The 16,656-nt window shown below is 40.1% G+C and overlaps 1 protein-coding gene across 1 annotated transcript; it reads right to left on the reverse strand.

Moving 5' to 3' along the window:
* Positions 1–15,885: 15,885 nt before the first annotated feature.
* Positions 15,886–16,347, reverse strand: LOC121249416 (uncharacterized mitochondrial protein AtMg00860-like). The gene has a single exon (XM_041148126.1). It carries the CDS (start codon positions 16,345–16,347, stop codon positions 15,886–15,888), a length of 462 nt encoding a protein of 153 aa, XP_041004060.1.
* Positions 16,348–16,656: the final 309 nt, after the last annotated feature.

The raw sequence follows: 16,656 nt of genomic DNA on the forward strand, positions 1-16,656 counted from the left end.
ATCTCATATTTGTCATATTCTAAAACCATTCATACTCTTAGAATTGTAAAATTCAAAGTGAAACTAGCTCAAACAATCCCAACCCGTGGCATGCACTCTAGTTGATGCCTAAGTGTGATTTAAACTATTAACCCCTATGAGTGCATGCATATGAAATTCTCTTTAGTCCCAAATAATCACTATAGTCCTTAATGATATGATAAATGCCAATTATTTTGTGAGCAAGTTCATCCCAATACTTAATCATGGCTAAAAAACCATAATCTTCAACAATCCTCTATTAATCGAGCTTGATGCTCCTAGTGTAAATCACAAAGGCATGCTTTCAAAACTCACCCAAGACATGTATTTTCATTCTTATCCCATCCATAAGGTTTTCTAAATGCTTAATCATCAAGCCTAGGTGGAAAAAATCAAGCTTCAAGCCTTAATCACAACTCACTTAAAATCCAATCATGTTTTGATGATCAAAACAACATAGAATTAAAACCTATCATGACATGCTTCTAATAAAAAATAAAACCTCCCATGATCATTGTAAGACATTAATAAAGCATATCAAAACATACTTAAGACATGTCATAGCAAAAGTTCCACTTAAAACAATTTAACCACTTAAATTAACCACAATGAACCCGATTTTGCATTAAGCATGATATCCTTTTCTAAATTCAACCAAAAATCACTCCAACACTTAAAAAACTCAACTTGACGTGTAAAATAAGATTAAGGTCAATACAAATTACAAAATTTCATAGCCCACTCAAGCTCCTAGCTCAAGAACTCTCAAGAACACTCAAACTTGCTCACTTTCAGATTCTCTCAAAACTAAGGGGGAAGATTGCTCTCTATGCTTAAGGGGTTGTTGGAGATGTGGTGTTGAGGAAATGAGGGGGTGAAGGGGCCTTTTATAGGCAGGCAAAGTGAGGGGACTTTGGCCTTGGTTCATGGTGATTGGTGAAGGTGGGCTGTGGTGAAGGGCTGGAATTTTCAGACTTGCATTCATCAGGTTGTGTCGCCTTGTGCAAGGAGAGAAGTGGCCTAAAACCTCCACTTGGAAACCCATGGTATGTTCATTGGGCTTTATATTGGAAGTGTAAAAATGGAAGACAAGGCTTTTGGGCCTTGGTGTCCTTAAAAGGGCCATGAGTGTGGGTCAAGAGCTCTTGGGCTTTTGGGCTTGAGTAAGATGGAGCCTTGTTTTTTCCAGATTTTTTGGATTAAAAAGAGGCCTCAAGTCTACAAAGGTGGGGCTTGAAAGGCTTTCCTTGGCTTAATTGGGCCATGGGTCAAATCTATATTAATCTTGGCCCAAAGGCCTTATGCCTTCCTTATACTTGGGCCAAGGCCATCCTACCAAGTCTTGCACTCCTATGAGGATTGGTTTAGGGCTTCTAAGGATTTAAATGTCCTAAGGTTCTAAAGACCTTAATAGTATTACTAATGAGTTTGCTTCTCTAATCATTCATGCTTAATAAGTTGGGCCTAATACCTTTATTGGGCCCAATGGCCTTATATCTTTTTTATTGTGCCTATTTTCTAGTGTCCTCCAATAAAGGCTTAAAACTTTATATCTCCAAAATTGGGCCTAAATATTTTTAACATCTTAATCTTAGCTCATCACATCCTTAATGCATTAGGGCCCCAAAGTCTTATGTCCATCAAGTAGGACCTAAAGTCTTATTGCCTCTCCTAAGCATTTATACCCAAAAAGGTTGGGCCTTTAGTAAACCACTCTTTGGGTCTTCTCCAATTCCATAAAATATTAAACCCAAATTGCTTAATCCATTAACGTGGCTACCATCTAATATGACATGTGTTATTCCCTTATGGGCGTCTTGGCTTCTTGTCCTCAAAATTAATAAAATACTAAAAATTATCCAAAATAATATTATTAACCAATCAAGCTCCAAAAATTTTCTTTTTCCTCAAAAACCAATATTGCATTAGAATCTTCTAAAAATTCTTCTAAACCCAAACTATACAGCCTTTTTGCCAACTCAAGTATCCAAAGTTGTTCTTATTATAGAATAGCTCAACTCCTAATTAACTAGGATTAAGGCTACTAAGGTCATGGCCTAAGGAACTCTTTTGGAGGGGTGTTACACTTGACATCACTCTTGAGATAACATCTCCACCAGAAAATGCCGGGTGTTCACACTCGTACCATACTAGTTGCCAAAGGGTTACCTTCGGGAATGAACCTTTTGAGTTAATTTGCATCCGAGCTCCACGACCGCCTGAGGTGGACTTAAAGGGTCAATGGGTTCCCTGACCCCTTCGCGTGGGTTACAACAAACATACTCTAACATTAACCGCAATTCACATCAGAAAAGGAAAGTTAACCAACACCATCGAAAACAAAGATGCCAAAAGAACATATGCCTTTCAACAAGACTTAGGGTGAGTCCAGTCTTACAAACTGTTCAACCCTTTTTACAATTTTTATAAAAAGTCAACAAACGATAAAGGTCAGGAGCTGCTCGACCTTCGAGGTGCTCAAACAGGTTGGAAAGGTATGGGACCGCCTGACCTCCAAAGTGCCCGAACTTGACTGCCCGACCAACTTTCATACGCACTTTATATGGTCAAATACATCTCTAGCCATAGCCGACCCTCACATCCTATGTGGTTGCGTATATCTCCCGCCATACTTGAGCTACGTCCTCATGCCCTACGCATCTTACACAATCGAGCCCATCTCCCGCCATAACCTAGCTATGTGCTCGCGCCCTATACATCTTACGCGATCGAGTACATCTCCTACCATAGCTAAGCTACACACTCACATCCTACATTGTTGAGTACATCTCCCGCCATAGTCGAGCTAAGTGGTTGCACCCTACGCATTCTACACAGTCATGCCCGTCTCCCACCTAATCTCGCGTTAAGATTTCTTTACTTCTTAACGCGAGAGGAATGGATGACCTGGCCTAGTCTCGAAATTTATTTCTCTATAGAAGGGGGTAGATATGTTCGATTCCATATTTTACCATTGGAGATTCTCATGATCTTTTTGGGAACAAATTGCCCTCAAGAATCACGGGCAACTATGAGCGGGTAAAATACACCAAGTCCAAAATGGTTCCCAAAGACCAACCCATCAAGGGGTCATCACTAGAAGACAAAGGAAGAGAAAGGGATAGGGGACAGAGAAGGGGAAAGGGAAGACAATGGGTAATGTGTTAGGAGAGAAAATGGTTGATTTGACATAAAGTAACGTAAAGTGACATAAAGCAAAGGGGGACATGAGATAAAAGGGACAAGTACCTATGGTTTCAAGGACTTTTGAAAGGATTAGAGGGATTTTCGACCAGACATCTTGGGGGAGGGGGGGCTTCTTCTTCGAAAAACCTCTGGAGGGAGAGTTCCAGAGAGAACATCTTCTCCAACAAGTAGATATCCAGCTACCATTGTACAATGAGAAATGTGAAGTTATGAGAGACTATAAACAAGCATATTATAGTGGATTTGCCCTCCCCAAACCCCTATGGACGTAGGCCTAGTCCTGAACCACGTAAATCTGTGTGTCCATTTCTCATTATTTTCTTCGTATTTAAATAATGTTCACCGCCATAGACATACACATGGACACCATACAACCACACTGGATCATCGGTGGGGCTCCACAACTCACTGATCGAGGCCCAGTGCACTTTAGTGCATTCAAGAATGGATCTTTCTCCCCTTCTGAGCTGCGCCATTTTTGGGGGTTAACACATGCAATGCAAAAAAAATCCGTATTCATCTCCCATCCATATTCCTCAACATTTTATTCAAAAAAAATTTAAAGCACATTTTTTTTCAAAGAACATTTTTCACTTTCTCATTTTAGAAACATGACATTTTGACAGAGAACATTTCATCCCTCATTGGTTTAGAAAAACATAACATTTTATGGTATTGTCACAGCTCCCTATATGTCATGTGAGTACCTACCAGTGACCGTAGTATAACTCATGTTGAAACTACGTCTTTGTCTACAGACATCGTAACTAAATACATTGATCATAACATTTCATCATAATATAACATCATAATGTATGCACTCACCAGCATTAGGTGCCATAAATGACGTAACACCCAAACCCAGCACCAAACCCACTTTCTAAAATTTTTGGATTTTATGTATGAAAAACCCACTTGGGATTAACGAGTATATCTTTTTTATGCTGAGTTAAGATCCGAAACATAGGAAAAAATCACTTATTCAATTTTATGTACTACTAGACGTGGGCTGAATTTTTCAAATGTGACAAAAGCCCATGCCTTGAGATCATGTAGTTTCTCCCTCTCATCATTTCTAGGGTTTCCTTACTCTTTCTATATACATATATACACTTCATGCACAACCCTTCAGGCACGTCTGATTCCATTGCATACTCATTTGCCCCATTGTTATTTTAGAGTTATATTTCCATTAAGACCCCCACTTTGTACCACTCCCGTAGCTCATGTTTGCACTTCTCTTCATCCCTTATCTCTTAGGGTTTGTTTTTGGTTACATATATTCACACGTTAAACTCAGAGTTTCACACAGCCCTCAATCTCATGTATATATCGAACATGCTCAACCCTAGACTCGGCTGCCACCACACCACCTCTAGTTACCTTTAGTCCCAAGCTCCTCTTGGTTGATCTCTGCCATGAAGCACAAAGAGGTGTTTCTTGTCCATCTTGTACCATGGTGTCAAGCATGCTTCATTACCGGTAGCTTTTCACCACCTTGTCAGCAGCACCCAACACCTTCACAGATCCACCATGCAACTGCTGCTACCTTCTTCAACCACAATCACCGAGACCCATATCGACCTCAATCTTCACCTGTAGGTGGTAGGACATGACTTGGATATGATTGAAGGTTTAGAGTTTGAAGTTGACATAAGTTTGACCGAAAGCTAGGTTTGAGGGTTTGAAGACTATAACGTATGAGGTTTTAGATATCTGTTGGTTTAGGAAGTATCTTAGGATTTGAGGTGTAGAAATTTTAGGACTAGCGGATGATTATGTTGATAATTAAGGATTGAGATTCTTCAGATTTTATGGACTAAATTTTTGGAGATTTGAGGTTTAGAGATGATACATACTTTAAAAGTGATTTTAATGAGATTTGAGGTCGTAGAATTCTACCGGCTCCAGCATATGATTTTTTATGATATGTAAAATTTTAGCAATTGCGGACCTATGGAATGAGTCCCGCGAAATATGAGGTTTTAGATTTTGCATATTTTAAGGAAACAATCTTGATGATATTTAAGATTTCATTTCTGGTAGGTTTGTACGATGGATTATAGGAAATGATTCCTACAAGATTTAAAGTTTGGATTTTAGGTTGACTTCTTGGAAAGAGTTCTTGGTTAGGAACTTGAGGCTCGGACTTGTGATATTGATGTTTTAGAGACTACAATCATGTTGTTATAATTTGTGAATTTGACTCTAGTGAGTTAAAAATGTATGGATTGGTTAATATGGGGTTTAGTTAATTTTAGATGTATGTGAATGAGTTACAATGTGTTTGAGACTACAAGTTGTTAGAGTGCATAGCAGAAGCATGGTTTTGGTGATATGATAGTTTGAGAGTTTATTTCGTTATTTATTGAGGCTATTAAATTATGTGGAGAATTTGGAATTAATTATTTGGTCTTTAATTGCATTATTGAGGTTTATATTTTAGACTTGAAATTGCAGTGTACACTAACGTGTAAATATGGGAGAACATGATTGATAGTATTGGAGAGTTAGAATTTGGAATATTAGGTTGACAATGTTGGAATAGTAATTAGGTTCGATAATATGGTTGACGATTGGGGTAGGCATGGAATGGGTGTAGCGGATAAATATTTAGGCTTTGCTTGTGGTACTAGAAAATTTCGAGGGCAAAATTGTTTTTTAAGGGGGGAGAATGTAACACCCGAGCCCAGCACCAAGCTCACTTTCTAAAATTTTTGGATTTTTATGGATGAAAAACCCACTTGGGATTAATGAGTATATTTTTTTTAGGTTGAGTCGAGATCTGAAACACAGGAAAAAAATCACTTATTAAATTACTACTAGACGTGAGCCGAAATTTTCAAACGTGCCGGAAGCCCATGCCTTGAGATCATATAGACCCCAAAGCATGGATGTCTCTCATGCAATTTCTCCCTCTCGTCCTTTCTAGGGTTTCCTTACTCTCTATATATACATATATACACTTCACGCACAACCCTCAGGCACATCCGATTCCATTGCATACTCGTTTGCCCCATTCTTATTTTAGAATTCTATTTCCATTAAGACCCCCAACCCCCATTTTGCACCACTCACGTAGCCCATGCTTGCACGTCTTTTCATCCCTTATCTCTTAGGGTTTGTTTTTGCTCACCTATATATTCACACGTTAACCTTAGAGTTTCGCACAGCCCTCAATCTCATGTATATATGAAACATCCTCAACCATAGACTCGGCTGCCGCTGCACCACCTCTAGGTACTTTCAGTCCCAAGATCCTCTCGGTTGATCCCTGCCATGAAGCACAAAGAGGTGTTTCTCGTCCATCTTGTACCGAAGTGTCAGGCATGCTTCATTACCTGTAGCTTTTCACCACCTTGTCTACAGCACCCAGCACCTTCACAGAACCACCATGCAGTCGCTACTACCTTTTTCAACCACCGTCACCAAAACCCATATCGACCTCCATCTTCACGTGAAAACTATAACATCCCGCTCCTACTTGATGTAAGCAAATTCAACAGCGAGCCTCGTTATGCATGTCAAATCTCAATGATGTGTTTTTAAATATATTATGTGATTTCTAAAGTACGCCCAGTGTTTTAAATGCACTGGAAATATTTATATAGGGTATTTTCAGTGTTATTGAACTAAGCTTGATTTTAAATAAGACAATTATAATATTTTTGAAGAGCTCCAAAAATATTATAATTGTCAGAAATCATTTTAATATCATTTATTAAAATGATTTCAGCTATTTAAAATATTATGAGATTTAAATTATGTTGAAAACTTAAGTTTTATTCTTTTAAAGATATTAAATAAGACTTCATCATTTTATTAATGATGAAGGAATATTATTTTATAAACTAAAGTTTAGTTTAAATAATATTCTACCTTAATTCCTCTTAATGCTTTTAATTAAGTTAATGTTTACGCATTTTAAATCAGTGTTTTAATTCCCCACCCTTAAATCATCTTGTAGATCCCAAGATGAAGGGCTTGGATTAAATACCCAAGCCCCCTCTCTTTCTCCCTCACTTTTCCCTTCCCTCTCTCTCTCCTCCTTCTTCCCCAGCGTACGCCGCACACCTCTCTCCCTCTCACCCGATTCTCTTCTCCTCCAACCCAGCACTACCGCAAGCTGCCTGGCCTCACCGCCACCACCACCTGCGTCCTCTCACGCCCGCGACGTCCCACCACTGAACCCAGCCTCCACCTCGCAGCCACTCTCTCCCACGCAGGCTCGCAGCCCCTCAAGCACGGCTTCACCGTGAGCAACTCCAAGAGCCGCTGTACGCGGCTTCCCAAGCCACTGTACCTACACCATCTCACACTGGTGACAACCTCTCACAAACTCAACCACTGCGAACCTCGCTCTCCCTCTCCATCACACACATGCACAACCCATAAATGGGTTTCACACGAGTTTCACCACCACCGACGGCCCTAGCACCACCGTACGTCAGTCCTAGCCCACCGAGCACCTCCCTTGACCACCGTGACTCCTCCCTGAGGTCCTCCAAGCCAGCCAAGCACTCCACCTCTCTCTCTCTCTCCCACAGCTCCTCTCCACCTCACGACTTAGATCTACCATTGTAGAGCCGCCGCAGCACCATACCGATGCCACCACCACCTCGTCGAGGACCTCACAAGCCCTTCCATGCCTAGCCCCTTCCAAACCCACACCTCTAGCCACCTCCAGTGGCCAAAATAGCCATTGTACACTGCTAGATATGCCATGTTCTACCCCTCCACCATGAGGCCACCATGAGCCCTTCCAAGACCACACCTAACTATCCAAATGCCCAAACAACCATTATACGTGGGTTAGCCGCTACATACAACCCTTCCGGCGTCATTGACTATGACAATCAGCGAGCAACGCATGGTATAACCCTATCTCCCTTGTTATTTATGTTATACGTTATTTGGTTGGTTGGTTAGGTTGTGGACTGTGCTGTTAGTATTTGTGGAGTTCGTTGTGTAGTATGGAGATGTGATGTGCTGTGTATGTGAAGTATTATGCGTAGTTGGAATATGATGCCATCTAGGGTTCGAATTTGCATAATATGGATTTGTAAATGGATGATTGATACATGACCGAATCTTGCATAAGGCTAAGTTCAAGAAAATGTTTATCTATAACCACTAGTATGTTTCGGCCACCCATCAATGTTCTTGTTAAAGTTTGTTTAAAATATTAAAAGATTCTAAGTTCATAAGACGTTGATTGAAAAGATTGTTTTTAATCTTAAAGGGTCTCGGCCATTGTCATAAATGAAGTATGATTATTTTACGGTTGAAGTTTGATGAGATAAGAATGATTCTTGGTTATGCGAGGGTTTGTATGTTTCGGCCTTTACATGGAAAGTATCGATTGATTGTCTTTTGGTTGATGTTCAATGCCTTAGAGTTGTTATAAAAGGACATGTTCACATGTTCTAATATTTTCAAGCCGTAATGCGATATGTATTGCATGTTGAATGTCATATGATCAGGATGAAACACACGGCATTGCATGTGTCTCTTGAAAGTCTAAGTTTCATTGTCATGTCACATGCATTGAAATTGTGAAAATTCTTTGAAATAGAAAGTTTTTTAAAAGTTTTTATCACGACCCCAAAGGCTAGGATAAGGGAATGTCCTAATGGAACTCCTCTGTCCACTCATGAGTACTTAAAATGGAATGGTAACCCCTGAGTCAACCAAGTACGGTCGACGGACCTCAAATGATTCCTAAAAGGAAAGGATACCGGAGCAGCATCGCATCTAAAGTTAGTGGGTGCACTATGATGAAGGCGAAGCAAGCTGCCATAATATGAATGTTTAAAGTAAGATATAGTCACCTTGGTCAAAGTGGCTAATAGTTGATGCAATGACTAGTGGGGAACACACGGTGCATAGGGAAACCATGAGGTATCCATTCATAAGATAAGAAAGGCCTCGAGATCAAACTATGTTATATGATCAAGAATTGAGCTCATAATGATGTTTAATGAACAAGTATGAAATGAAGAAAGAATGTTTATGAAAGCAAAGTTATGAAAGTCATGTTTTACACGATGTCTTCTTAAAAGGTCAAATGCATAAGTAAAGTTTCATGTCCATGCATTCATCGTTAAGTTTGTTTCCATATGCTTATGATATCTATTACAAGTTATTTGTTTGCTTACTGAGATTTCTCGAAATCTCATTGTTGCATTTTCCACTATCATTCCCCTATCTGGAATGATAGAAGCTGTGACTGGTTTAGTGAACATAAATGACGAAGTGCAAGAAGACAGCACTTCCTCTAGAGAGGATCGTGCCAAAAATGGTCGTAGACCCGTCTAAGCCTTCCATTTTGGATCATCTAGAGTTGATTGATCAAGCAATCACTGATATACTTGAGGACATAGAAAAGTGTAGAAGATCCCACAATAGGGACAAGGGTCGGGCTTTAGTGAAGCGAGTGAGGCCAAACCTCACTGAAGATCAAGATCAATGTGATGGGACCACTTTTGGGAAACGACTATTTGTTTAAGTTGGATGTTTGGGGTCCCGTGTTTTGGGAGTCTCTTTTGGAAACTTGAACACTTTTGATGACTTTTATGGATTATGAAATTGGGATTTTATGTTTTTGGTACCATGATTATTATTCTATTATTTAACTTAAGTTGACTTTCTGCTGCGATATACTGCATACTGCTAGTTATCATTAGGTGCATTGCATCTTACTGTCATATACGAGGGATAGGTAACCATGTGTTGCATATCCTGGTGTTTCAATTTCTGCCAAATCCCAAGTGGGGGCTAGGGGCGCCACATAATAGTACTCATCCTCCTCTGAATCATAAAAACTGTTAACTCTCTCCTCGTGGCATCTCCACTACCTATATTCCTCGTCCTCAAGCCAGGGGTTTCCCTCCTCATGAAAACAAACGGGTCTCAGGGAAGAGTCTGAAATATATGATGTGTTGAGGGGAGTGGGGTCAGGAAAAGGTGGCTCGTACTCTATCTGACACTGCTCAGCTGCCTGGCTCAACTTAGGCTGATCTAGTGCAACTAAGAGAGTTGACCTCATATGGCATCTAAGCCATCTGTCTCTCTCATCCAACAGACGGGGTCATAAGGCTGACGCTCCTCATGTGGCAGTGCTATCCTCAAACGGATGCTACCTCTCCCGTCATGGTCGAGGATGTGAGTCCTATGGTACTCCAGCCTCTCCTGCTGAGCCCAAAATGTGTCGACCATAAGCTCTATTTGTCTCTGTCGTTGCTCAGTTCTTAGTCTTCGAAGTCAACTGGGAGTCATGTAAGTCCGACGAGCGATCCTACCATTACTAGCCATGGTGCAATTGAAAAGGACGAGAAAGAATGCAGATCACATGGGGGAAGTGACAATGGATGCCATGCATGAATGGATGCGAATGCCATGATGTGATGTCAAACAATGCCAAACATGTAGGGGTATTTGCTTCTCATATTGGATTCTTTTTGCCACAAAACCTTAGCCAAAGGAATTTTTCAATTCTGAAGTTCCTTATCCTTCCAATCTGTTATATGAATAGGAACTTCTTCATAAGTTAGGTTAGGTTGGTGCATGATATCCCTCGTATCAACAACTGATTGTATCTGTCCCTTGAAGCTCTTCTTGAGGAAAGATATATGGAAGACATTGTGAATTCCTTGGAAGTCAGCGAAGAGATCCAATCTATAAGCAACTTCTACTACTTTTTTCAGTATCTGATAGGTTCTTACGTATCTTGGACTTAGCTTCCCCTTCTTTCAAAATCGAAAGACTCCTTTCATAGGCGATATTTTGAGATAGACCCAATCGCCAACTTCAAAGTCAAGGTTCCTTCTTTGACGTTCGGCATTGTGACGACCAAGATTTTCTACGCTTGTGTAAAATTATTTTTTTTTATAAAGCCCAAGAGAGTTTCGGCCCTTATAGGAAATTAGGGCTCACGCCCAACTTGAGGTTTATGCACGGTGTTTGACATCCAATGAGGTTATGTATAGGGCTTGATGAATCTAGATGGAAATAAGGGAAAATAGGTGAGAAGGAGCTAGGTTTTGGCTTACACGCCTATCATAGGAAAATCTAGCACCTTTTTGCCATGTGTCACACATGTATGAAGATCTTTGCTTGTAGAAGGAAGCCTTTAACACATGTCACTATAGGGAAGGAACCTAGAAGGAAATGATTGAGAATATGGGAAATTGCAACTAAGAAAGGCCAAAGATCATGGACGACAACAATGGGGAAGAAAAAAGGTTGCTTTTTGCCAACTGTCTTCCATGCATGAAGGTAGGTAAAAAGGTTTTCTTGAGAAGGAGCAAGATCAAGCTTGGAGGGAGGCTACACGCCCAAGGCTTCTAGAATGATGTTTTGTGTAGGAAATCCCTTGAAGTGGATGGCTATGGCAAGGGTCTTTGTGCCAAAAAGGACCAATCACTTGTTTGTCCAAAGCTGTGGTGAGAAGCAAATCTTCTAGGGAAGAGTAAGGTTTCAGCAACCCATGCAATGCACACACACTCCACATGCCACTTGGCACACATGCACATTTGTAAGAGATGGATGGAAATTTGAGTTTAGTAAAAGACCCTTTAGCCATAAGGTACATTGAGTCAAGACAAGAAAATAGAGGGCAAAAGAGGAAGTGAGGTTTGGTTGGGGAGAGGAGGACGCCACATGCTAGAAGATATTTTAGGGTTTCCAACTTGAGCTAAAGGAAAAAGGTAGTAGGGCTACACGCCACTTGGCAATCATGCATGAGCTTCCTTCATGCAAGAAAGCCCTTGAGTGTCTATAAAAAGGGAAGAGCCGAAAACCCTAGGACCCTTTTGGCCATCTTTGTGTTTTGCTCTTGTAAGTTTTGGCCACCCCCTTTTCTTCTAAGTATCCATCACTTTCTCACCATCCAAACAACTCATTGAGAGTAAGCAAAGTGAAGGGACACTTGCAAGAAGAAGACCTAAAAGGTATGAAACCAACCTCTCTTTTGTAACCCACACACACACACACACGGCTTTAAAGAAGAGGGATCTTGGTTTTGAGTCAAGTTCATCTATAACTTATGCTCTCACACACGCACACTTGAGCTAGAAGAAGAAAGTTCATGTTTGAGGAAAGTGGGTCACGACACTAGTGAGTAGTAGCTAGGGTTTATATTGAAGGCAAGTTTCAGATTCAAAGAAAAAAGTGTAAGAAATACTACACATGAACACTTGGTTAGGGTTTTTCTTGAGCAAGGATTCTAACTAGTATTGTATATGATTTTTCAGATTTTTAAAAATACATTTCAGACTTTTGTAAGTATACCTCTAACTTGTACTTGGATATTTTACGCATATGGTTTTTGAACTTGTTGATTGATTCAGTTTTTGTATGATTGTTTGGAACTTGATGTTCTTTCATGTGTTATGAACTTCTTTATTATGATTATTATGAAGCATGATGGAAATGGTTTAAGGGAAATGCGTATGATATGAAAAAAGGGAGCAAGAATGCCATGTTAGGGTTAGGGTTCGGTTTCTAGTATGTTTGTCTATGCATGAATGGTTGTCACTCAAATGTTTTAGTATGGGACTAAACTCAAGAAAATATTGTCCATAACCACAAGGAAAGGTTTCGGCCATCTATGAGAAATTCTTTATTAATTTATGTTCAATACATTAGAAGATTCCAAGTTTATGATAGCTAATTGAAATGCATGTCTACTAAGATAAGAGGTTTCAGCTAACCCCTTGAATGAAGCATGATCATTGGAGTCTTAAGATTGAGGTGTTACGAATGATGTTTGGTTAGGTTAGGGTCCTATGTGTTTCAGCCCTTACATAATGATGATTAAAATGTTTGCCTTTGATTGGTTCGTATGCCTTGAATTATTACAAGGGAACATGTTCGCATGTTCTAAGATTTTCAAGCCGTAAAGGGATACGCACTGCATGTATGGATGCTTTATTTCATGATGAACATTTCAACATTCATGGTTATGATGAAGCATTGTGGTATTTCATGTATCTCATGAAAGTTCTAAGGTCTATTGTCATGTCACATGCATTGGGATTGTGAAAACCTTTTTTGAAAGGAAAATAGTCTTTTTCAAAAGTAAAGTTTTTATCACGACCCCAAATGCTGGGATGGGGGAATGTGATAGTGGAACTCTTTTGTCCTATCAGGAGTGTTTAAAATGGAGGGATACCCCGAGTCGATGAAGTAGATCTTGAATGGTCCTAAAAGAAAAGGAAACTGAAGCAGGATCGCACCTAAAGCTAGCAGATGCACCTACGGTGAAGGCGAAATGTGAGCTACCTTTTATGAAAGTTAAAACGTAGTCACCTTGGCCAAAGTGGCCAATGGTTGATGTAGTAACTAGCGGAGAACGCACGGTGCATAGGGAAGTCGTGAGGTATCCAATGTTATGTTATGTTATGATATGATATGTTATAAGTCAAGAAAAGTTACGAGCTCATAAGCATGAAATGAAGAAAGCATGTTTTCAAAAGTCAAGGTTATGAAAGTCATGTTTTTATACAAAGTCTTTGAAAGGTCAAGAGCCAAGTCCATGTCCATGCATTCATTATTAAGCTTGCTGCATATGCTTATGATATCTATTGTACGTTATTTGTTTACTTACTGAGATTTCTCGAAATCTCACTGTTGTATTTACCCACTATCATTCCTCACTTGGAATGATAAAAATTTTGCCACGTACTCAATACCCTTGAGTATGGACGAGATCAGTGCAATAATTGAGGACGAGTTCACTATGGAGGCTCGCAGTCAATCCACTTTAGAGTTGCTTAAGGTGTCAGCACAGCGACTCAAAAAGATAGTAACTTTTATTAATGAGTCCAATGTTGACCCTGGTGCTAACTCATTCCACTTTTGGGCAAGGAGCGTATGTTTAAGTTTTCAAATGTTTGGTCTCATTTTTTGGGAGTTATTTAGAAACTCATATCAACTATGTTGACTCTTTTGGTTTTATGCAAAAGTATTGGGATATTATGTTTCCATACCGTGATTAATATTTCCTTATAATTGACTTAAGTTGGCTTTCCGTTGCGATATACTGCATAGTGTTAGCTATCGAGAGGTGTATTGCATCTTATCTGTCATGTACGAGGGGCAAGTAACTTTGGTGTTGCATGTCCCGACGTTTTAGTTTCCGTCAAATCCCAAGCGGGGGCTGGGGGCGCCACAAGCATAGCTCTTCTACCTATCTTAGGAAGCCCTCATCCTTTCCCTTAATAGCTGGATTTGATTCTTCATTTCTTGAAGAATCTATGTACCATAAATCTTTCCATCTTCTATTTCATCCCAATATAAGGGAGACTTGCATTTCCTCCAGTATAAAGCTTCGTATGGTGCCATCTGAATGGTGGTCTAGAAGCTATTATTGTAAGCAAACTCAATTAATGGTAAGAGCTTCTCCTAATCGTCCTTTTCTTGCAAAACACACGCCCTTAGAATGTCTTCCAAAGTTTGAATTGTCTGTTCGGTTTGCCCATCAGTCTGAGGGTGATAGGCACTACTAAATTTCAACTTGGTACCTAGAGCGTTCTAAAGGCCTTGCCAAAAATGAGAGGTGAAACGCCTATCCCTATCTGATACAATTGTTTTTGGAACTCCATGTAGTCACATTATTTCTAATACAAATAACTGAGTTAACTTCTCCATAGGGTCAAAATTTTTCACTGCCAAAAAGTGAGCACTTTTCGTCAAGCGATCGACTACGACCCAAATAGAGTTATTTCCCTTTGACGTTCTTGGTAATCCAATTACAAAGTCCATGGATATGTCCTCCCAGTTTCCATTCAGGGATTGGAAGTGGTTGGAAATCTCCAATGGGTCTTCGATGCTCTACTTTGACTGTTCTACAAACCGAGCATCTATTAACATACTCTGTTACATCTTTTTTTAAGCCTTCCCACCAAAAATATTGCTTCAAATCTTGATACATCTTTGTGCTCCCTGGGTGAGCCGTGTATGGAGTCCGATGTGCTTCCCTTAATATCTTATCCTTGATCTCCTGAATAGCTGGAACAAACTTTCTGTTTTGGTAGTACAACAACCCATCATCTCTGAGGGTGAAACCTTCTGGTCCCTTCTTCTTATCTACCTTCTGTTTAATTTATGCCCATTTGGGATCCTCCATCTGACGCTTTTTCACCTCGTCCCATTCTATTGGTACAATTTCTTGTACTGTGGTCAGGGATACCTTGTCAGGAAGATCCTTGATCAGCAAACTCCTAATGCTATGTAGAAGAGATTCTACTTCCAAGGTGGGGCCCGTGGGATCATCCTCTTGCATTTTCTGACTCAGCGCATCAGCTACTATATTAGCCTTGCCAGGTTGATACTTGATTTCACACTGGTAGTTGCTAATTATTTCTAACCACCTTCTCTGCCTCATATTTAAATTCTGCTGACTAAATAAGTACTTGAGGTTCTTGTGATTGGTGTAGATTTCGCATTTTGCGCCATACAAGTAATGCCTCCAAATCTTTAAAGTGAAAACTACGACAACTAGTTGCAAGTCATGGGTGAGGTCATTCTGCTCATGGTTCTTTAGTTGTCGTGAAGCATAGGTGACAACCCGCTCTTCTTGCATGAACACACATCCAAGCCCTAATTTCGATGTGTCACTGAATACCACGCAGGGCTTATGGGGTTCAAGTAGGGCTAGCACTGGCGAGGTTGCGTGTTTTTCCTTGAGTTCCATGAACTCTGCTCACACTTCTCTGTCCAAAAATACTTAGCATTTTTCTTGGTTAAGGCAGTAAAGGGTCCTGATAGCTTGGAGAATCCTTCCACGAATCGTCGATAGTAACCAGCCAATCCCAGGAAACTTTGAATTTCGTGCACGTTAGTCAGACGCTTCCTGTTTACCACGACTTCAATCTTGCTGGGATCAACTGATACCCCTTGACTTGAGATTACGTGTCCTAGAAATTTCACCTCCTTGAGCCAAAACACACATTTGCTGAATTTGGCATACAACCGATGTTCTTTTAGCTTTTCCAGGGCCGAATGGAGATGCTGCTTGTGATCTTCTTTGCTCTTCGAGTATATCAATATATCATCAATGAATACAACAACAAAGATATCCAGGTAGGGTCTGAATACTCTGTTCATCATATCCATGAATGCGGCGGGGGCATTGGTTAGACAAGGACTTCACTAGGAATTCATAGTGACCGCATCTAGTCCAGAATGCGTTTTAGGGATATCTTTCTCCCTAATCTTGAGCTAATGGTAACCAAACCTTAAGTCTATCTTTGAGAACACTGATACTCCTTACAATTGATCTAACAGGTCATCGATACGCGGCAACGGGTACTTTTTTTTCACCGTTACTTTGTACAATTCCCTATAATCAATGCACATCCTTAATGATCCATCCTTCTTCTTAACAAACAGAACTGGTGCACCCCAAGGTGATGAACTAGGTTG

The sequence above is a fragment of the Juglans microcarpa x Juglans regia genome, chromosome 2D, assembly GCF_004785595.1.
Source record: "Juglans microcarpa x Juglans regia isolate MS1-56 chromosome 2D, Jm3101_v1.0, whole genome shotgun sequence".
NCBI classification, from domain to species: Eukaryota; Viridiplantae; Streptophyta; class Magnoliopsida; order Fagales; family Juglandaceae; genus Juglans; species Juglans microcarpa x Juglans regia.

What these genes read in the sequence shown, in the direction of transcription:
- LOC121249416 (XM_041148126.1), bottom strand. Translation starts at nt 16,347, where the DNA reads ATGGATATGATGAACAGAGTATTCAGACCCTACCTGGATATCTTTGTT.